Genomic DNA, 22,619 nt, shown 5'->3' with positions numbered 1-22,619 from the left:
GCCCTCTTCCTCCCCTAAATGCCCACAGCACGAGGTCTATTTCTCTTTCGTTTCCAATCACAAGCTACTCTCCGATTAGATAGTTGCTTGAAAGCAAATTTCCACTCTCCCCACCCCACCCAGGGTCCCTTGGCCTATCGCTCTCCATAAAGCCTTTGCTCGGGCTCAGCAGAACCTCCCTCCCTAGAGACCTGGGGCAGCCCGGCAGCCCCGCCGCCCCGTCCGGTTCACAGGATCCCTGGGTCGGAGGCGCCCTGTCCCCGCCCTTCTTCGCGCCCGAATCCGCGCAGGCTGGGTGCAAGGACTCCCCGGGTTCCCCGGCGGACCCAATGGTTTCCTGCCCCCGACGCTCCCTTCCGAAACTCCTCCGTGCTCGGCGGCAGGGGACCCAGAGCCCGGGCAGACCGGCAAGTTTCCCAAGTGACTCAACAAAGGTGTCCCGCGGGCTCCCGCGGCCTGCGGCCCATTTAGCACCCAAGGACCGAAACCCACTCGAGGCCACGCAGACGGCGTTCGGACAAGGCTCCCTACTCAAAGGCCCTGCGGTCTCTTCGCTACCTTCGAAGAGCGCTCAGTGCTGTGAGGGGCACGGCAGCCACCGGCGCGTCGCCCGGCCGGCCACCCACCACTAGCGCGGCCTCCGGAAGCGCGGCACACCCTCCGGCGCACGGCCTCCCGCTCCCGAGTCTGCGCAGCCGCAGACGCCCAGACCCGGCCTGCCCCGCGCCCTCTTCCCGTCGGGCCCCGGGAGCCCCGCTGCATGCCGGGACTTGTGGTCTCGGCGGAGGCGGCGCGGCGCGGCGGCTGGCCGGCGCGCGTGGCAGGAAGCGGAAGCGGCCCGCGGCCCGCCCCCGGCCCCGCCCCGCGCCGCGCCGCGCCGCTCTCCGCCGGGCTAGGACTGACGTGTCTCTCGGCGGAGAAGCTGCGCTCCGGAGCGGGCGGCGTCACTTCACTCCGAGCGCAGCGAAGCCGAAGCGGGGCCCGGAGCCCGAGCCGCCGCCGCCATGGCGAGTGAGTTCTTGGGGGGGCAGCCGGGACGGGTGAGCTCCCCCTTCCCCTGGCCCGTGCGCTCGGGCGCCCACCGGCCAGGCCCGCCGCGGCCCCCTCCCACCGCGGCCGGCGCCCCGACCCTCCTCCGCGCTCCCCGCTGTCGCTCTTCCCCGCCCCAAGGCTTTCCGGGGTAGCGCGGCAGCCTCCTCGGTGCGCTGACTCCTCTCCTTTTGTTTCTTCCATCAAAGTCAAATTTCTGGAAGTTATCAAGCCCTTCTGTGTCATCCTGCCGGAGATTCAGAAACCGGAGAGGAAGGTAAGGCCCGCGGGTCGCCGTCCAGAGGGTCTCGGCGGAGCCGGGCCCGGGAAGTTTGCCGTGGAATCAAAGATGGCCTCAGCGGGCCGGGTGGAAGGTCTGCTCGCCCTCCCCGGGGCCGCGCCGGCTCGCCGCACCTGAGCGCCGGCGGAAGGCGACCTGGTTCTGCGGGAGTTCCCAGCGACAGCGTCGGGCTTGAATCGGAACGTCTTCGGGGGATGTGCCCCGTCCCTAAATGGATCTGGGCCATGAATGAATGAGAGTCTCAGGAGCCCCAGCCTAGTTTACCCTTCCCTTCGTCACCGGCAACAGGAGCGGATCCTAGGAGGGCTTGTTTTCCCCGCTCCCTGGAGATACCCTTGGTATCCAGCTGCTAAAAGGAAGAGTAGTCACTGGAGTCAGTGAATGAGGTGTGCCTTTCACGGAGGCGCTCAAAATGCTAAGAAAGGCGTTTTGTGGAGGCTGCTGCGGTTCACAGCAGGTGCATTCAAACAAAGATAGAAATGTAGTGAATCTTCATCAGAATTTGCATGGCTGCCCGACTCCAGCCCAAGACAGGGACTTGCTAATGTAACTGAAGCTACTCAACAGTGAAGGAAACTTTCATCCAGCTCAGACTTTATTTAGAAAGCGAATAGTAAAGTACTTTTGTCTCTACTTTGTTTTCAGGCTGTTGTGAATGCATCCATGTGTCTGTGTGTACCTGACATCCATGTGGATGCTTGTGATTGTGGAGTCTAATTTGGTTTTTTTTCTTTTTTACTTAAACTAGCTTCACATACATGCTGCCTTTGCTGGGCTGATTTGCAAAGCTCTGACCCCTGAATCCCAGCATAGTGGAAAGGCCATAGCTCTGGAGCCAGGCAAGCCTAAGTCCTGCCCTTCACATTGCCTCTTAATAACCATGTGACCTTGGCTTTGTAATTAAGTTACTAGAACAAAGGAAATGAGTGCAAGGTATATCAGGAAGGGATTAAATCTGAAAAAAGTTAATATCGGGTAGTGATTTTGAAAGAGGAATAGAAGTTTGCTTGCAAATGTGGAATAGATTTCCTGGCAAAAGGAATATATAGTTTCTTAAGGCAAAGAAGACAAGACTTGCCTGGTGCCGTGGCACATACCTCTCATCCCAGTGGCTCAGGAGGCTGAGGTAGGAGGATCGCAAGCTGGAGGCCAGCCTCAACAACTTAGCGAGGCACTAAGCAACTCAGTGAGACCCTGTCTCTAAATCAGATATAGAAAGGACTGGGGTTGTAGTTCAGTGGTTAAGTGCCCCTGGGTTCAATCCCCAGTGCCAAAAAAAAGACTAGTGTGTTTGTATGGAGCATACATATTGATAGAACATAAAGGACAAGCAGGAATCAATAGGAGATGAATGAAGAGGATCTGACAGATTAGAAAATTGCTTTGGAAGTAAGGGAGAGGCCTGGAGTCTGGTGTGGAGGCTTTTGCATTGGAGGGTGAACCTTAGTACTGAGTAAGATGGAGTTAGGCTATTTACAAGGCAGAGGAGACAGGACATGGGTAAAGAACTTTTAAAGTTTTGCTGTTAAAATCTGTAACCAGCAGAGCAGACTTAGTCATTTTAAAAGTGAGGAGTCCTAGACAGACTACTTGGGAGGCTGAGGCAGGAGGATCACAAGTTGAAGGCCAGCCTTGGCAAGTTAGCAAGACCCATCTCAAATTAAAATTTAATAAGGGCTGGGAATGGAGCTCTGGTAGAGCACTTAGCTAGCATGCAGTAGATCCTGACTTGATCCCCGTACTTCAGTGGGGAAGAAAAATGGTGCATTTCACTAAAAATTTGTCATCTTACTCGTTCGTTTGAAGTGGTGGCACCTTCCCTTGGCCACCTTCTAATCTCTTGATGTGGTAGGGCAGCAGGGAGTAAGAGGAGCATCCAAGAAAAGGACCTGAGCCTTCCTCCAGGAAGCGATTTGTCTCCATCAGGTAGATTCATACCTGAACATTGAATTCACACCTGCGTGGGTTATTTTTTGCATTTGCCTACAGGGCCGCATGGTAGAAGGTTAAACATTCTTGTAGTGACTGCAGCAAGTACAAATGATATGCTCAGTTTTAGAGGCAGAAGAACCCAGAAGAGTTTTCACTCTTCTCACTCAGTGACAGACTCCTGGGCACGAGGGCTCTGAACTTTCCTAATGATCTCCATGGTCATCTGTAAAATGAGGCGTGGCACCTGTTCAACTTACACACCTGAGAAGATGTGGAAATGCTTGAAGTCATTTAAACAGATGTTACTAGTACTCGGCAACTCTTTCTTCTCAGTATTGTTCATTACATGGTTTTCTCCTTGACTCATAGAAAAAGCAATCCCAAATTCTAAATTAGTTGACCTACTTACCGGCTCTTCCATCCAGTGAAATGGGATTACTTGTGTGATGTACAGGTCTGTCTAGGACAAGTCATTTCTGTTGCAGTGTTGTTTGATCTTAGATCTAAACCGTTAATGTAAATGGTTAAGAACACAGCTTTGGCGGCACACTCATTTAAGCTCTGAGATTTGGGACAAATTAGCCTTTTGGGGGGGTGTGGCTGGGTGCTGGGACTTGAACTCGGGGGCACTCAACCACTGAGCCATATCCCCAGCCCCATTTTGTGTTTTATTTAGAGACAGGGTCTCACTGAGTTGCTTAGGGCCTCGCTAAGTTACTGAGGCTGGCCTCCAACTTGTGATCCTCCTGCCTCAGCCTCCTGAGCCCCTGGGATTACAGGCGTGTGCCACTGCACCCTGCCAGATTAGCCTAAGACTCTCTTTTCTGTCACATGAAGATCATAATGCTGTATAATAGGATTACCAGAGATGATCCCTATAAAGATCTTCACCTTTGCCTTGTCCACAGAAACCATGGTCCTTACATTTTAATACTATGCTTGGTACATGGTTTAGCTTTTTCCTTTTTTGGGGGGGCGGGGTGCTGTCTGCTGGAGATTGAACTGAGCATCGTGCATGGTAAGCAAATGCTTCCCCCTTGAGCTGTACCCCCAGCCCTAGGTTGGCTTCTTTCTTCAGTGAACGGAGGAGGGGGCCTGTGTGATCTCATTGTTACTGACTTGCTGTGAACATACCTCTACTCTGTGTCTCTCCTGTAGATTCAGTTTAAGGAGAAAGTGCTGTGGACAGCCATCACCCTCTTTATCTTCTTGGTGTGCTGTCAGGTAAATCCGGGTCTCATCACTTGGCGTTGGGGCAGGGCTAAGAGTGGACTGCAAACATACAGGCTCGTTGGTCTTCTTTCTGCTTGTTTCCAGATTCCTCTGTTTGGTATCATGTCCTCAGATTCAGCCGACCCTTTCTACTGGATGAGAGTAATCCTGGCCTCCAACAGAGGTACGGCTCAGGCTTGCTCTGCCTCTCCTCTGCACGGCGTGGCTTGACAAGCCTCATTTAGTTTAATTACAGGCTTTGGCTTTATATAAAGCTCAGAGAATATGAAGATGCGTAGCCTGGAAAATAGAGAGACGTCTGTCCGTGTGCTATATTGAATAGCCTGACTAAATGGTGTATTCAGCACCGAGAAATACCATCATATTTGGAATTGGGTTTGAATGCAGTAGGAAACCTGGAATAGCAAGATAAGTCTCCGTTATAGAGAATTTTTTAAAACTTGGGAAAACTAGAATACTTTTTAAATACCTGCAATGATACACGCCCGCTGATAACATTCTTTAGCATATTCCATTTGTTTCTCAGCTGCGTCTCTTTCATATCTACGTATCAGGAAAAGAGGCGACAGTGTTTGTCTACTCTCACCAGTTACCTGTGCGGGATGCAGAACATTTTGCATGTGTATGTCGTCGCTGCATTTGATTGACAGATTTTAGAAACGAGAGTTCAAATTAGGTTCCCAATCAATCGGAATCATACCTCATTTTAACAAAATGGGAGGTGAAGGGTCATTCACAACCAGATACGATTGTTCCGGTCCCCTTCCCGGACGCGGGAAGTGATTTGAATGTTATCCGGTTTTATTAACCGATGAAGAGACGGACCTTCCTTATCTCTGTGAGAGCAGAATGGATCTGTTCGTGGTGAATGTAAATGCAGCGGTGTGTTTAGAGGCCACGTGACTCCCCAAACGGAATAAGATGTCGCCTGGCAGGCTGAACGGAGTGAATTGAATTGTATTCTAATCTTTGGTTTTGGGGGGTTATTCTCTAACTGCTGCCAGCAACTGGATTTCTAGAAGGGGAACTCATTCAGTTTCGTACGCTTATTTTGCTAAATAACTTCCGCTTTTCCGAGTTAACATGGGCTGTCTTTGCCTCCCCTTTCCTTCAGGCACGCTGATGGAGCTGGGTATCTCCCCAATTGTCACCTCTGGCCTCATCATGCAACTCTTGGCTGGTGCCAAGATTATTGAAGTTGGTGACACCCCAAAAGACCGAGCTCTCTTCAACGGAGCCCAGAAGCGTAAGAAAGATTACATGTAATGTTCTGGTGTCTAGTTGAGAATTTGAATTTGCTCTGAAATTGGGGGCATTAAAACAGCCTGGTTTGTATTGTCACCTGCTTGGCCTATGTCCTTGGCCCGCCGCCCCTGCAGGTACTCCACGGCTTGTAAGTGAGAGATTACTTTTGGGAGGTGCTAGGTTGTAGGGAGGGCAGGGAGGTCACCCCTTCAGCTACGATTTCCTCACCATGCAAAAGAGGTGACTTCTACTTCAGAGTTGTCATAAGGATTAAATCGAAGCCAGGTGCAGAGGAGCACACCTGTAATATCAGTGGTGGGGGGAGGCTGAGGCAGGAGGATCACAAGTTGGAGGCCAGCCTCAGCCACTTAGTGAGGCTCTAAGCAACTCAGCGAGACCCTGTCTCTAAATAAAATATAAAAAAGGCTGGGGATGTGTCTCAGGGGTTAAGCACCCCTGGGTTCATCCAGTACTGGAAAAAAGAAAAAAGATTAAATTGAATAATCACTCTCACGGTGCCTAGCGAATGCTAGCTATTTGGCAAATGCTGTTTTTATTCTGGGCATTTAAGGATTTAACTGAGGGGAAAGGTGATACTCTCAATCCATCTGTTGACTAGTTTTGTGAAGTGGAAGCAATTTAGATAATTGCTCTGAAGTCTCAGTTTCTTCATGCTGTAAAACTAGGGTAAGAGAATTTGCCTGAACAAATACTATGTGTCCCTAATGATGGTGACCAGTGGTCAGAATCAGCCCTGCTCAGCCTGGGTTACCTGGAATGTAATAATTAGAAAACGGTATTTATAGTTTTCTATTCTGCCGTCTTCCATATGGTATGTCTTAGAGATCTTAAGTTAGTGGGTTAAGTAATTGAGCGAGAAACCCACTAACTTAAATTCGTCAGCTTCAGAGACAAATTAAGATATTAAAATATATTATGTATGAATTAATGCAGTAATCATTAGTATGTCTAATAATGCATTATTAAATAATTACGTAAGGCATTATTAAATATTAATGCATTCATTATTTAATGCCTTAAATTAATGCATTGTTTTTCTAAAGCACAAATCTTCTGTTTTCTCCTTTTTTATTTGGTTGTTTTGGGGGTGTTTTTTGTGGGGGTTTTTTTGTTTGTTTTTGTTTTGTTTTTGGTTTTTTGCATTTTAAAATATACTTGGGGGGAAAAATATATATATATATATATATCCACTTGGCCAGGCACAGTGGTGCACGCCTGTAATCCCTGTGGCTCAGGAGGCTGAGGCACGAGGATTGTAAGTTGGAGGCCAGCCTTAGCAACTTAACGAGGCCCTAAGCAACTCAGTGAGACCCTGTCTCTGAATAAAATGCAAAAAATGGGCTGGGAATGTGGCTCAGGGGTCAAGTGTCCCCGAGTTCAATTCCCAGTACCCTGAAAAAAATACTTGTATTATGTTTTCTAGAACAGAAATCAACTATTTTCTCTCTTTTTAATTTAACTTTAATTTTTGGCAGGCCTAGAAATCGAACTCCGGGTCTCGCCCATGCTGTGCAAACTCTGTACCCCTGAGGTGCACCCCCAGAAGTTTTCTCCTTAATCTTGACGATTTTTTTAAAATGTTTTTCTGCCTTAAGAATCCAGGGTTATTTTTTTAAAAAATGATTTAGGATCATTGGGCGGGAGCTGTAGTAGAGCCCTGCCGTTTCTGCAAGGCCCTGACTTCAGTTCCTAGTACTGCGAAAAGCAAATGTGCTGTCCCTCAAAGGCATCCGCGCCATCACGTGCTGCGGTGCGGCTGTTTGGCTCTCCCTCCGCCGGGGTCCGCGGAGGCGGGATCAGCGCCTCCCACCTCGCTCCCTCCCAGCGTCGCCTGGCGTGGCGCTCGGCGCCCTCCGTGCGGCCTGCTCTGAGAACGCGCTTTTCTCTCGGTTCCCAGTATTCGGCATGATCATCACCATCGGCCAGTCCATCGTCTACGTGATGACGGGCATGTACGGCGACCCCTCGGAGATGGGGGCTGGGATCTGCCTGCTGATCACCATCCAGGTAGCCGCCCGCCCTCCTGAGTGGCCCCTCACTCGCCGTTCTCAAGCACTCCGCCCTCAGAAGAGAAGCGGAAGTCTTGGGCTCGGCCTCCTGCCTTCCCCAGAGGCAGGCTGAGAACAGGCTGGGACTCAGCTGTCACAGCACAGAGCCCGTGACCGACCGTACAGAGAACGGCGGCCCTGGCGAGCAACGACATATGGTCTCTTTGGGGTGTTTTACTTTATTTTTTAAACTTTGCAGCTCTTCGTTGCCGGCTTAATTGTCCTCCTCTTGGACGAACTTCTTCAAAAAGGGTACGGCCTGGGCTCTGGCATCTCCCTCTTCATCGCAACCAACATCTGCGAGACCATCGTGTGGAAGGCCTTCAGCCCCACCACCGTCAACACCGGCCGAGGTAAGGGCCCCGGACGCCTCTGGTGGCTCCTCTGTAGGAAGTATTGACATGTGCAGAGCATTCCACTGGAGAGGGTCATGTCCGTTTCAGGTACATCTCTTCTGATTTTTCAGTATGCAGATTTGTCAAATTATAGCTGGGCCCGGTGGCACACGCCTGTCATCCCAATAGCTCAGGAGGCTGAGGCAGGAGGATCACAAGGTGGAGGCCAGCCTCAGCAACTTAGTGAGACCCTGTCTCTAATTAAAATATAAAAAGGACTGGGGATGTGGCTTAGTGGTTAAGTGCCCCTGGGTTCAATCCCCAGTACCAGTAAAAATAAATAAAGGTAGGCTTACATTCGTAATGATACCTAAACTTGCAGGTCTTATAAGAATATTTCAAAGACAGTTAGCATGCCAGAAAGTAATCCTGCCCCATTTTTCTTAGCATAAACCAGGCTGCGTGATGAAGGAGCGTTTGTTTTAACAGGTGTCTTCTGATGGACATTTAACTCCTTTCTCAATTACAGTTAGCATTGAAGCAGGGAATACCCTCAGTAGTCATCTGTGTGTATTTTGGCAGTTGTTCTTAGTGAACAAGATTCTAAAAATGAAATTATTAAACCAAAGCACTTCAGACACGGGGCTGTTTTATGACAGAACCTTGAACTTGGAGTCCACCAGCTCTGTAAATCCTGGCTATTGCTGTTAGTTGTCCATATGATGTGGCTTTGGGCGTGGTTGTCAGAATTGAATGAAAAATAATATGAAATACCATGGTTATTGGCTGATAACAGATGACTGTCAATATTAGTATGCTGTGTTACCCACTAAGGGTGCCATGGAAACCTTGTCAGAGATGGTTTTAATAAAATAGGTGGCACACACCTGTATTCCCAGTGAGACTCTGGAGTCTGAGGCAGGAGGATCCAAGTTCAAGGCCAGCCTTGGCAAGTTAGTGAGACCCTGTGTCAAAATAAAAAGGACCGGGGATGTAGGTCAGTGGTACAGCACCTTTTCCTCGGTCAGTCCCCAATATTGCAAAATTGGGGTGGTGGGGATTGAACCCAGGGGTGCTTAACCAGCGAGCCACATCCCCAGCCCTATTTTGTATTTTATTTAGAGACAGGGTCTTGCTGAGTTGCTCAGGGCCTCGCTAAGTTACTAAGATTGACTTTGAACTCATGTCCTCCTGCCTCAGCCTCGTGAGCCGCTGCGCCCAGTTTGCAGATTTCAATAAAATAAGAAGTTCTAAACTTCCAAGACTTCTTAGGAAAGAGAAGTTGACCTTATAAATTGCTTTTTCGTCTCTGAATACCTTACTCACTCAGAAGGCACCCGTGAGAAGTATTTGTGTGCATTTCAGTGTCTTCTTGGAATTGAGTGCGGAACTAGTTCTCGGCCTCCCGATCCTGTGTAATCAAATGATGAGACTGAACACTCGGTCCCCCTACGGTGTGCCTGACAGATGACATGGGAAGGCCGTTGCTTGGGGAACCAAGTGTCAGGGGAGCTTAGAGCAGAGTGGACAAGGTGAGGTCGGACCCTTCCTTGGACTCTTCTAGAATTTTCGGGAATCTAAGGCACATGTGCAGAACTGGGGGTGGAAAGCAGGCCTTTGCCACAGGCACGGATGTGGGGACGAGAGCCAGGTAGGAGTCCCGGTCCTTGCCAAGGCCACCTGGCTCGTGGGGCACGTTCCGCTCTGGAGCAGGGCGGCGGAGCTGGGGACAGAGTTTGGAAGGAGCGATTCGCTCTGCACGGGAGACAGCCGAGGGGACGGCCGGAGGTAGCGCCGTGCTCCGGCCTGAGCGGGCCAGCCAGCACGACGGCACAGCGAGGGCGGCGGCCCGGGAGAGAGGAAGAGGAGGCGCATCGCAGGCCACGGGACACCGAGAGGTGGTGGCGCTGCCCTCGCCACGTCTGGGACCTGGCTGGAGCAGAGGGCAGGGAGGTGCTGGAGGCAGGCACGATGGCGGGGTCACAGGGATCCCCAGGAGTGCCACCTACTACCAGGGTGCCACCACGGGACCGGGAAGCGGGGTGTTGAAGGAGACCCCCAGCAGGAGAGCCCAGCCGGCACTGCTTCCCTGAGCAGAGGGGACAGTCCAGAACTGGAAGTAGCATGGATGGGACAGATGCCACACAGCTGTCGTCCTGAGGTGACACCAGCGCCCAGAAACGGCCCTGTCCCCAGAGATTCAGTGGGTAGTGGATTCCAGGGAATGACTGTTAAAAGTTCAGAAAGCTGGGACCTAATCCCGCCATTGTCCTAAGGAGTGTTTCCTTCCAGGTACTCGTCAGGTAGGGAGGTCCTGTTAAATAGCAGGCACTTCTGGAGGCGCTCGGAATATGTGTGTCAGTGTCACCCCAGGGACGCTGGGTCCGAGTGAAGCAGAGAAGGCGGGTGGGGTGCCGGGCAGGTGTTGCGCTGCCTGTCTGGTGGACCAGCAGGTGCAAAGGCCCTGGGGCAGAGACGTGCCTGGTGTGTTCAGGGGTCGGCGCCTGTGGCTGCCACGATTGAACGAGGGCAGTCTCCGGAGGTGAGCTCAGAGGGGTCACTGGTGGCAGGGCAGCCGAGACCAGTTCCTTCTTCCTTCCCTGGGATTTCTGAAGTTCTTCCTCCTTTATAAAGTACTCGAGCAGAGGGCGCCGAGTTCTGTGCAGCAGAGATCCGCCGTCGTCACAGACAGCCTAGCAGCGGAAAGGGCCGGGACTTTGAAAAGACCCCAGTGACACGGGGAGGTTAGGGAGGGTCAACACAGATGTCACACATGTCCCGGAGCCTTGAGTGATAAAGCCATTCACACGACCCGGGTGGGACCGCCACACCTGAGTCCCAGACCCTTTGCCCACAAGGTCCCCGTGAGAGCCATGCCGGCAGCCGCAGGGGTCTCAGGGAGGGGTCCGCGGGGTCCTCGCCGCTCCTTCCTTTTTCCTCAGGCGAGTTCTGCCACCGTTTCTAAAACGTGTAGGCCTCCGTGCCCGGGTCCCGCTTCCCCTCGGGTCCCTGTCACCGGATGCTCAGGCCGGGCCCCTTGCTTCCCGTTTCCATGGAGTCCCTCCACCAGCTGGTCCCCCGGCAGGGCAGGACTGCAGTTAGATCCAGGCCACCTGCTGGCACAGGCCAGCGTCTCTGCTTGTTCAGGGGCTGTAGGAGCAAGAGCCTGCGCCCCCAGCCAGCGTCACCTGAGCTTCCAGAACCGGGCAGTAGATGCTGCTACTGCCTGGGGCTTCTGGGGGGTGGGAGCCCTTCCAGCCGGTACGGCTGCTCTGCTGGTCGGTGGCCTTGAACTCGCCCAGCCAAGAAATGAGACTGATTCAAAAGGGTGGACCGGCTGGGTGTGGTGGTGCACGCCTCCTGACCCCCTGACTCGGGAGACGAAGGCAGGAGGAAGTTCAGGGCCGGCCTGCACCCCAGCCAGGCCCTGTCGTAAATCAGAGATAACAAGAACTGGGGCTGAAGCCCGTGTTTCAGTGTTAAAGCAACCCTGGGCTCAGCCCCCACTACCAGAAAACACCGGAGTAGCCCATTGCTGTAGTTCAAATGGAATTAAAAATGCAGATTCCAAAAATTCATACTGTGCAAGGAGCAGTGGGCACGCCTGTCGCCCCAACAGCTCCGGAGGCTGAGGCAGGAGGATTGCAAATTGGAGGCCAGCCTCAGCCACTTAGCAGAGGCCCTAAGCAACTCAGCGAGACCCTGTCTCTAAATAAAATATAAAAAGGGCTGGGGATGCGGCTCAGTGGGTGAAGCACCCCTGGGTTCACTTCCCTGTACTAAAAATTGATATGGTGACCCTGTGACCGTACAGGCCGTGCTGTGAATCTCGACTGCTTCTGTTTTCCTGCCTCTCTCCTGGCCAGTAGGAGCCTCGGGGACGTGGGGCGCCTCCTTCTCTCCCTCACACTTGTGCCCCCTTCGCCCACAGGCATGGAGTTCGAAGGCGCCATCATCGCACTGTTCCACCTGCTGGCCACGCGCACAGACAAGGTCCGAGCCCTGCGAGAGGCCTTCTACCGCCAGAACCTCCCCAACCTCATGAACCTCATCGCCACCATCTTTGTCTTTGCCGTGGTCATCTATTTCCAGGTATGGCAAGGCGTGAGCACGGCAAGTGTGGATTTCTATTTATTTATTTATTGGTCCCAGGGACTGAACCCAGGGCTGCTTACCCACTGAGCCACCTCCCCAGCCCTTTTTATATTTTCTTTAGAGACAGGGTCTCCTTGAGTTGCTTAGGGCCTAAGTTGCTGAGGCTGGCCTCCAACTTGCGATCCTCCTACCTCAGCCTCCCAAGTTGCTGGGATGACAAGCGTGCACCGCCGTGCCCAGCTTCTATTTCCTGACAGTTCACTACACTTCTAAACCAGTTTTTCTGAGACTCTTCTGTGTGCCCCAAGCACAGTGGTGGGTAAGGAAGGGGGCAGGTGCCCTTGGGCACTGTCCGAACCAGGATCTCCAGAGTTGATGCCCAGGGCCACCTCAGTCCCCCGCTGGTGTGTCCCCGGCCTGTGGGCCGGAGGCAGGCCGTGCAGGGTGCTCCGCCGTGTCTCCCCAGGGCTTCCGGGTGGACCTGCCCATCAAGTCTGCGCGCTACCGAGGCCAGTACAACACCTACCCGATCAAGCTCTTCTACACGTCCAACATCCCCATCATCCTGCAGTCCGCCCTGGTCTCCAACCTCTACGTCATCTCCCAGATGCTGTCCGCTCGCTTCAGCGGCAACCTGCTGGTCAGCCTGCTGGGCACCTGGTCTGTAAGTGCAGCTCCTGCAGCACGCGGTCCTCTTCTGCCACGTCGCTAGCCACCTACTCTGCCTGTGTCTCGCTCGGGACCAAGCGACTCACCCTCAGGGTTCTCCTGTGCCGTGCCAAACTCATGCGTGATTGTTGGTGCCAGGGACTGAACCCAGGGCTGCTCAACCCCTGAGCCACCTCCCCAGCCCTTTTTATATTTTATTTATAGATAGGGTCTCGCTGAGTTGCTCAGGGCCTCGCTAAGTGGCTGAGGCTGGCCTCCACCTTGCCATCCTCCTGCCTCAGCCTCCTGAGCTGCTGGGATTACAGGCGTGTGGCACTGCACGTAGTGGTGCATGTTTTCAGTAATGGGCACGCGAGTGAACTCAGTCTCTGATCTGCTCAGAGTTCGTGCGGAAGCTCCGCTTAAGCGACCCAGCTTCCCAGACCTTGTGCTGCTTCTCCCCAGGACACCTCCTCCGGAGGCCCGGCCCGCGCCTACCCGGTCGGCGGCCTGTGCTATTACCTGTCCCCGCCCGAGTCCTTCGGCTCCGTGTTGGAAGACCCCGTGCACGCGGTGGTGTACATCGTGTTCATGCTGGGCTCCTGCGCCTTCTTCTCCAAGACCTGGATCGAGGTCTCGGGTTCCTCCGCCAAAGACGTGAGTGTCAGAGGACGTTCTGGAGGGGACTTCCGCTGTCCCTCGACCTGTTGCTTTGTCACGGGTAGCGGTGTGTGACACATGCAGGCAGGCCACGCGCCTTGAGATAGTTCAGAGCATCGAGGACAGGTGGACGGGGCGCAGCCGTCAGCGCCAGACTGAGACAGTAGACTTGTCACGTGGTCTGCTTTCAGCACTCTTGTTGTTGTTTTGGTCCCAGGGATGGAACCCAGGGCTGCTTAACCCCTGAGCCACCTCCCCAGCCCTTTTTGTATTTTATTAGAGACAGGGTCTCACTGAGTTGCTGAGGGCCTCACTAAGCTGCTGAGGCTGGCCTCCAACTCACGATCCTCCTGCCTCAGCCTCCAAGCCGCTGGGATGACAGGCGTATACCAGCGCACCTAGCCCTTACAGCATTTTTAAAGTTCTAGTGTCTAGACCACCAGGACACCTCGCATCCAGGTACACTGCTGAGCGTGTCTTCTCCTCGGCCTCGTGCAGGTTGCGAAGCAGCTGAAGGAGCAGCAGATGGTGATGAGGGGCCACCGCGAGACTTCCATGGTGCACGAGCTCAATCGGTGAGTCGGGTTGTGCGCTGGTTCCTTGGTCTTCGCAGTTTCCACAGATCTCGTCCTTGGGCTCCAGGTCACAGACGGTCCCTGGGTCACTGTGTGTTCATGGCCCTGCTGTGTGCCGGGTGCTACGAGCCCCTCTGCTGGTGGCAGAGCACAGCCAGGCAGGGACGGGATGGGGTACTGGGGGCTCCATGAGGGCTGGTGCTGGCGCAGGGGACCCTCCCCTCTGCTTGTGCTGGTGGGATGCTGATGGCGACAGCCAGGAGCAGGTCTGCTTTAGCCTGGGGCAGGCGCCCGGCACCTGAGCTTGGGGTGGGCTCGAGAGGGACGCAGGCTGGCGCACGCCTGTCATCCCATCAAGCCTGGGAGGCTGAGGCAGGAGGATCGCAAGGTGGAGGCCAGCCTCAGCAACTCAGCGAGGACTTAGGCAACTCAGCGAGACCCTGTCTCTAAATAAAATATAAAGAGGGCTGGGAGGTGGCCCAGGCGTTAAGCAGCCCTGGGTTCAGTCCTGGGAGCAAAACATAAAAAGACGGGTGTGAGCTGCGAGGCCGGCAGAGCCGGCACACAGGGCTGTGGGGTGTGGGAGGCAGGAAGGTCAGAGCCAGCAAACAGGCCGGAGTCCTGCTGAGCCACAGCCAGTGCCACCTGGGGTGCAGAGCAGGGAGGCGGGGAGAGGCCTCAGGCCGCAGGGACCACCGGGCAGGAAGCCCTGGGGAGCCTCAGCTGCAGGCTGCTCGTCCGTCACGGTGGAGCAGCTCCTGGTGGCCGGGTGGTGGCAGCAGGTGTTGCGTTCGGTCAGGCCGCTTTCTTGGCTCCTCCGTTATCACTCGGGAGCAGCCACAGATGAGCAGGGCGTGTCCCTAAGAAACCGTCCACGTCACGTGACCAACCAGGTCCTCCTGTGGGCTGTCACTGGGTGACTTCCTGAAGCAGGTGACCACAGGCAAAGCCAGGATTGCAAATTCCAAACTCTCTTCCAATCCCTGGCAGAGCGTGACGTCTTCAGCATTGCGTCCCCTCACCCCAGCACCCAGGGCTCTGCCCCCGAGCCGCCTCCCAGCCCTTTTATATCTTACGTAGAGACAGGGCCTCGCTAAGTGGCTGAGGCTGGCCTCCAACTCGTGATCCTCCCGCCTCAGCCTCCGCAGCTCCTGGGGTCGCGGATGTGAGGCACAGTGGGGACTGGTGAGCCCCCGCCTGGCCACGTTCCGGGCGGCTTGGCGTTAGTCGCGGGTGGTGGGGGCGCTGGCGGCGCTCGCTGACCTCTGCCGCCCCCAGGTACATCCCCACGGCGGCGGCCTTCGGCGGGCTGTGCATCGGGGCGCTCTCGGTGCTGGCCGACTTCCTGGGCGCCATCGGCTCGGGCACGGGCATCCTGCTGGCGGTCACCATCATCTACCAGTACTTCGAGATCTTCGTCAAGGAGCAGAGCGAGGTGGGCAGCATGGGCGCCCTGCTCTTCTGAGCGTGTCCCCGGCCGGGCGTCCGAGGAGCGCGGCCGACTCCGTCCCCTCGGCCACTGTGAAGCGCCAGCGCTTCCCGACTCCAGCTCCACTCCTCCCTCCGGCGCTGACGCCCGCGGACCTGCTCCTCAGCTGGCGCCAGGGGTGACCGTCCCCAGCGCCTGGTGACTTGTTTTGGCCCCGCCCACAGCCCTGCGGCAGCCGCCGTGGTCCCCTCGTCCCCAGAGGCGGATTTTTTACTCTGGTTAGAAGCACAAAACGTCTGTGTCGCCTTTGGGGGTCGACGTGCGGCTGGACGCGTCTCGTCCTCTGGGGACATGACGGGGGCGCCACCGGCACGTCCTCTTCGTCACCAGCGGTGCGACTCTGGCTTCAGACTGTCCCCGTGTCAGGCCCGCGTTTCCCCTTCTGAAAGTCGGGGGTCGGAGCCGCTTCCGGAGACGGGCCCTCGCCCGGGCCGCCTGTCCCTCCAGCCGGGGCTCTGGGCCCGCGTGGGGTGGAGCGAGCTGCCCGGGCGGCCGCCTCCCCGTCACGTGGAGCCCCCGCCTCGCCCCTGCTCCACATGCTTCCGTCAGCGCTGGACTGATGTCCTCGTGGCCGTGCCCGGGAAGGCGCCCCAGGCCACTCTGTCCCCACCTCTGTTTAGAGTTCTCACTGCACTTAGGGACCAAAGGCAGGTAAGGAAGCGGAGGCCACGGGCCCCTCGGCCTCCATGGCGCTGGCCTCTGGCGGGCGGTCAGATCAGGGCAGGCCCTCGGGCTCCGGGGGACGTCGCCCCAGCGTCTGGTAGAAGAGCCTGTGGTGACGGGTGACAGGTCACCAGCCCAGAACTGCCTGGGCTCCCAGGGTGCTCTCGGGGCCGGGCCTGAGCACAGGGCCGCGGTCACACTGTCCCCGTCTGAGGCAGGGCGCGCTGACCAGCAGGCCCACCGGGGACGCCACCTCGCCTCAAGCCACCTGGCGGCCGGGCCCCCAGCCCAGGCTGACACCTCACCACACGTGGCCTTGTCTAGACCCAGTCCTGAGCCCCGAGGCTCCGCCACCAGCCGCCCGCCCAGCCCCAGGGTCCTCCCACTGTCCCTCCTCGGCTCCTGCCAGCGTGGCGGGGACCCCGTGGCATCTGGCGGGCAGGCCAGCGCCCGGGCTCCTGGCTGTGGGCTGCAGAGCACCCGCTGTCCGGAGGGGCTCGCGCTCCTGCCGCCCGTGTGGCCCGGGCTCACAGCTGTGGTCAGTGAGCACAGTGGGCAGGCGGGCGGGGCTGACCCAGCTTCCAGGGGACTGTCACTGTGGACGCCCACATGGCGTCACTGAGATACGGTGGATAAGTGGTAAATAAAGCCAACTTTTTACAAACCGCTGGGTCGGCTTCTCCTTCGAGTGGGCTCCTCACCCCAGAGGGGCTCTGCCTGCGCTCCCCGCAGCTGTGGAGGCCGAGGCAGGAGGATCTCTCTGCCCGCGCTGGAGGCCTTGGAGCAGAGCCTGCCCTGAGCACCCCACTGCCTCCCCCAGCTCCTCGCCCTGCCTGCTTTGTGGCCAGGCCCCCATGAAATCCCAGGAGCAGATGACCCACCAGCCTCCAGTCTCAGCTTCCTAATGAGGCCCGCGGACTCCCAGCCTCAACTGCACACCCACAACGCCTCTCTGGAGGGTCAGGTGCCCTCGCTGCAGCAGCACCCACCTCAGCCCCTTGCCCCAAGGCCTTCTGGGGCCACATCACCCATTTCTTCATTCCACAGCCTTCGCTGAACCCCAGGGGTAAACAACAAGTTGCGAGAGGGCTTCTGCTGAGCTGGTCAAGCTGGGTGCCCTTGTTCCTGGCCTAACAAACTCTTCCTGTGTGTCCCTCAAAGCCCTCGAGTGAGGCTGCAAACATGACATCCCAGTCCCAAGGGGGCTGGGGAGATCACAGCGCCTCCCTCCCTAGGGACGTCCCACGTATGCTGAGTCAGAAGAACCTCCAAGATACGTTATTGAGGAAAAATAAAAAGAAACAGATGAGGGGAGGCTGCCATTTGTATTTACAGACAGGATGAGAAGATAATAGACTGCATCAGAAAAGGTCTAGCAATTTCCATAAAACTAAAACATGTACCTACCCTCTAGGCAGCCGTTCCACTCATTTTGTAAAAGATCTATGCCTACACGGAGACCTGGGCAAGAACATTCATGGCCTGGTGCACACCTTTAAGCCCAGCAACTCGGGAGGCTGAGGCAGGAGGATCAAAAGTCGGAGGCCAGCCTCAACAATCTAGTGAGACCCCAACTCAAAAAAAAAAGGGCTGGGAATGTGGCTCCGTGGTTAAGCACCCCTGAGTTAAACCTCCAGTACCTAAAAAATTAAAATGAATACAAGCAAATAGTGAACGCTGGGTCATGTCAGGAACGGAACTTTGTGTCTGCAGTTTGGAAATGCAGAGGAGAGATGTGAAGCCGGAAGCCGCAGAGGAGGATGGGAGGGTACTGCACGTGATTGACAGGTCTAGGGGTGCTCATCTGGGATTCTTCCAGTGTTGGACATGATAGGTTTCAAAATTAATGTGGGACATACCCTGTGCCTTTGATCTGGCACCAGCCTTCTCTAGAGGGACACGCACAGACGGAGAATCGTCCTTGTGTACTCCTTTGATACTTTCTTGTTTTGTTTTGGTACCAGGGACTGAACCCAGGGACCGTAACCATTGAGCCACATCCCCAGCCCCTTTTTATATTTGATATGGAGACTGGGTCTCACTAAGTTGCTGAGGCTGGCCTCCAACTTGTGATCCTCCCAAACTGCTGGGATTGCAGGTGTGTGCCACCGCACTGGGCTCCTTTGGTACTTTCTAAATATTGAACCATGTTAAAAATGATCCCCTGTATTGTATGTGTACACACGTAAATATAATATTCTGAAAATTACAAGTCCGGCTCTGTAAGCCCCGCCTTCCCCGACTGCTCTTGCCCCAGGTGCACGTCGTGACGCTCCTTTCCAGGCCTGATTGCCGCCCCCAGGGCCGGGAAGGGGGCGGGGCGGGCGCTGGGTGCCGAAGGCCACGCCTGGGGGCGGGGCGAGGCTGGGATCCGCAGCGTGCGCGTCCGCCCGCGCGGGGGCGCTGCAGCCTCGCGATCGCGGGCGCCGCTTCGCTGTGAGGACGCTGCGGATCCCGCAGGAGAGCGGCGAGGGGCTTCTCCGCTCAGGTCGCCTCGCGGCCCTGGCCCGCCCAGCCGAGCCCCCCATGCTCACCCCGCCCCGCAGCGCAGCTGCCCCGGGCCGACCCCTTAGTGATCGCGGTCGACCCTGCCCGGGTTCCAGCCCGCCTTGCGCTCTGCCTCGGGGCGACCCCGGCGGGCTCGAGGGGGAGCGTGAGCGATGGCGTGGCGGGGCCGCGTCACCCGGAGGAAGGCGCGGAGCGGGGCAGTGCGCTCGCCGCCGCCCGGGGACCGGGTTCCCAGTTAGGATGAAGAGGAGGCGGGCGGGTGGCCCCCAGTGCCCCTGGGCTCGGCCGGTGGGTTGGGGGCTTATCCCCGGCCCGGGCGAAGGGGTTTTGCGCGGAGGTCACCAGGTCGGGCCCGGGGTGGGCGGGTCGCTTTGGGACTTGGTACCGGGGATCGGACGCGGGGCGCCTTTTATGTTTAGGAACAGTCTCACTGAGCAGCGAGGCTGGCCTCCAGTGTGCGCGCCTCCTGCCTCAGCCTCCTGGGTGGCCGGGAAGACGCGTGCGCCCTCATGCCCGGCTCGGCTCTGGGTTCTCCTTTGGCGGGGACAGTGCGAAGGGGCCTGCCAAGGACAAGGAAGGTGGCCCGGTGGCTGTCCCGCTGCAGGCGGGGGGCGTCCCGAAGCCACCTGTCCCTCCACCCTGCGCCCCGCCCCGCCGGTCACACAGGTCCTTGGATGAGCGACGGTGACGCGTCTGCGCTGCGGTCCTCGTGCCCGCTGCCCCCGCGCCCCGCTGCCCCTCCCCGCGGCGGCCGGTGTCCCCATTAATCACGCGACGCTGACGGCGCCGAAGTGCGCGCGGGCGGCGTGACGGCGACGTGGCGGCGGGTGACGGAGCGGGCGATCCGCGGGGCCCATCGGCGCATCTTATCGCGCCGGCCCAGCCGCCGCCCGCCGCGCGCCGCCCATTGATCGCGCGGGGCCGGGGCCGGGGGTCAGCGCGGGCCGCGCCGAGTGACAGCGCATCCATCGCCGGCGGGACGGCGCGCGTGGCGGCCCGGCCATTAATCACCGCGCCTGCCGGCGAGTGACGAGGGGCGACAGGGCGACAGGCCGGCGGGCGACGGCGGCCCCTCCCCGCAGCCGCGCTTCCGGTCACCCTGCGGGGCGGCCCGCACCCCAGGCCGCCTGCCGTCCTGGAAGGGGGACGAGGGGCGAGGCGACCAGACGGGCGGACACCGCTCCCTCCGAGGCCAAGAGGGCGGCCCGGCCCGGCCACTGCGGGCTGCCACGGAGGAGGCCACCTCTGCCTCCGGACAGTCCTAGGACGGGCTCCCGGCGTCGGGCCGCTGCGTCCTCCTCAGAGCCGGGCCGCGAGGGGAGGCCTGGGCTTTGGCCTCATGGTCTCCGCTCTAGAGCGAGGTGACCACCGGGCCCAGCGCCCCTCTGCAGGCCGCGGGTGTTCACCCCAAACGGAGGGAGCCCAGGGCCCGGAGGGTGGAGCCTCGCAGGGGGGTGGCCGTGGTGACCAGCTGGGATGGTTCTGCCTTGAGGCACCGCCATGCGGAGCGCCTCCCGACGGGGCCGCTTGGAGGCTGGTGTCCACATCACCTCCCCAGGTCCCCGTGTGTGGCCGCAAATGAGGGTCTACAGGAGACGCGGCCATCTCACAGACGGGGACACCGAGAACAGAAAGGGCCCGGCCGTCTGACCAAGGGCCGGAGAGAGGAGGCCAGGACAACAAGGGAGGCTTGTCGTCACCCACTGTCACCTCTGCCTGCAGGGCCTTCAAGAGCTCCCGGTCCAGCTGCCCTGCCCAGAGTTGACCCCAGGGTTTGAGAGAGGCAGCTCCCCACCTCCCCAACTCCAGCTTGAGAGAAATGGCTGAGAACCCGTCACTGTGCTGTGAAAGCACTTAGTCCCCCAAACCAAGTAGCCAGTGAGTCCACCTGGAGAGGCTGGTGGGAGAGGTGTCTGCCCTGCAGGAATGAAAGAAGGGACAAGGGGCAGAACTGTCCTTCAAGTGCCCTTCTGAGCTGGGCGTGGTGCTGCCTGTTACCCCAGCAGCTCCGGAGGCTGAGGCAGGAGGATTGCAAGTTGGAGGCCAGCCTCAGCCACTCAGTGAGGCCCTCAGCAACTCAGCGAGACCCTGTCTCTAAATAAAATTTAAAAAGGACTGGGGTGGCTCAGGGGTGAAGCACCCCTGGGTTCAATCCCTGGTCCCCGCCCCCGCCAAAAAAAAAGCCCTTCGGGTTCTCACCTGCACACGGGCCCCTGGCAGAACAGACAGGAAGCTGGGATCAGTGTGCAAACGCGCCTCTCCAGCCACCCAATCCCGTCCGGGAGGCTCCCAGGAGAGCCTGGGCCCAGAGCCGGGCGGTCAGCCACTTCCGGGGACCAGCCCGTCCTGCTCACTCCAGCGTTACAGCCATTCTTCAGGCTGGAGCTGAAGTAGTGCAAACAATGGGGGCTGCTGTAATTGTTAGATTGTGTGTCGGCCCGATAAGATGTGACAAATACCATCCTGCCCATGGGCTCCGTTTCCCTCGGGGTAATGGATGGAGAAACTTCTCATCGTCGGCGAGGGATGCTCGTAAAAACTTCCTCCAGAAGATAAATGTGATCATCACAGGCCTTGCCGGAAAAAATAGGAGGAAAATTAAAATAACCAAACCTTCCCTCCTACCCAGGGCCATCCTCCGCCCTGCGGGGCCTCAGTGAGCGGCTCGGCCACCTCCCTGGACACCTGAGCAGCAGGAACCGGGGTGAGACCTGAGGAGACCTCACACCACGGTCCCTCATCACGCTGGTCTCCAGGGGAACCTGTGCGCGCCTGGGGGAGACTGTCCCAACCCGTGGCTGAGGTCGCTGTCACATTTTAGCCTGTTTGTGAGATGCTTGAAGTTTGGGGTCGAGGTCAGAGGCCAGGGTTTCCGGGGTTGACCCTGCCCTTAAAGGTCAGATCTGGAAGGTTTTTCCAGCTGCCTCAGAATACCCACAACTCAAGAGTCAAGCCCCACATGCTGGCTCTGTACCCTGGGGCATTTCCCAGGGTGACCTGGGTGTGACTCCAGCTAGTCTCATTGCCCATCCAGGATCCATCTTTCTCCATGGGGGGACTGAACCCAGGGGTGCTTAACCCCTGAGCCGCATCCCCAGCCCTATTTACATTTTATTTAGAGACAGGGTCTCGCTGAGTTGCTCAGGGCCTTGCTCAGTGGCTGAGGCTGGCCTCCAACTTGAGATCCTCCTGCCTCAGCCTCCTGAGCCACTGGGATGACGGTGCACTACCGCGCTCCGCCTGGCTTCCATCTTTGCCCAGGCAGGTGCCATGACCGGACTCCATCTCCCTAAGCCCCTAGGCCTTTGCCATGGGGATAAGACAAGAGGTCAGCGTGGACAGTCCCCAGCGCACAATAAGCACTGGCCACGTCTTAAGCATCCACCATGGTATCTTTTGCAACACGACCTGAGGTGGAGCCAAAGGAGCAGCACGGCCTTGAGGACACAGCATCCAGGACAGGTAATGACACACTTGCCCCACGAAGGGTGGCTCCTGGCCCCACTGTGCGCTGCTGGGATTTCTCCCACAGGCCAGGCTCTGGGACAAGACGCCGGCACCGGATGGAACCCTGGCTTCACCTCTGCCCTCCTGATCCACAGGCCCTCATGGCCCTAACCAACCCTAACCCCAACACTAACCCTAACCCTAACCTAACCAACCCTAACCCTAACCAACCCTAACCCCAACACTAACCCTAACCCCAACCCTAACCCTCACCCTAACCAACCCTACCCCAACACTAACCCTCACCCTAACCAACCCTAACTCCAACCCTAACCAACCCTAACCCCAACACTAACCCTCACCCTAACCAACCCTAACTCCAACCCTAAC

At 57.2% G+C, this 22,619-nt stretch overlaps 1 protein-coding gene across 1 annotated transcript; it reads left to right on the top strand.

Annotated features, from left to right (window-relative positions):
• The first annotated feature begins 852 nt into the window (after positions 1-852).
• Positions 853-15,694, top strand: Sec61a1 (SEC61 translocon subunit alpha 1). The gene is made up of 12 exons (XM_047534792.1): positions 853-1,011; positions 1,239-1,306; positions 4,421-4,486; positions 4,580-4,658; positions 5,610-5,741; positions 7,659-7,768; positions 8,009-8,162; positions 12,076-12,236; positions 12,706-12,903; positions 13,353-13,544; positions 14,046-14,122; positions 15,401-15,694. The coding sequence occupies exons 1-12, from the start codon at positions 1,005-1,007 to the stop codon at positions 15,585-15,587; spliced, it is 1,431 nt and encodes a 476-aa protein (XP_047390748.1). The 5' UTR covers positions 853-1,004; the 3' UTR covers positions 15,588-15,694.
• Positions 15,695-22,619: the final 6,925 nt, after the last annotated feature.

Source organism: Sciurus carolinensis, chromosome 19, assembly GCF_902686445.1.
Source record: "Sciurus carolinensis chromosome 19, mSciCar1.2, whole genome shotgun sequence".
In the NCBI taxonomy this organism is placed as follows: domain Eukaryota; kingdom Metazoa; phylum Chordata; class Mammalia; order Rodentia; family Sciuridae; genus Sciurus; species Sciurus carolinensis.
Note: the sequence above shows the minus strand (reverse complement) of the source record. Positions and strands in the feature narration are given on the sequence as shown.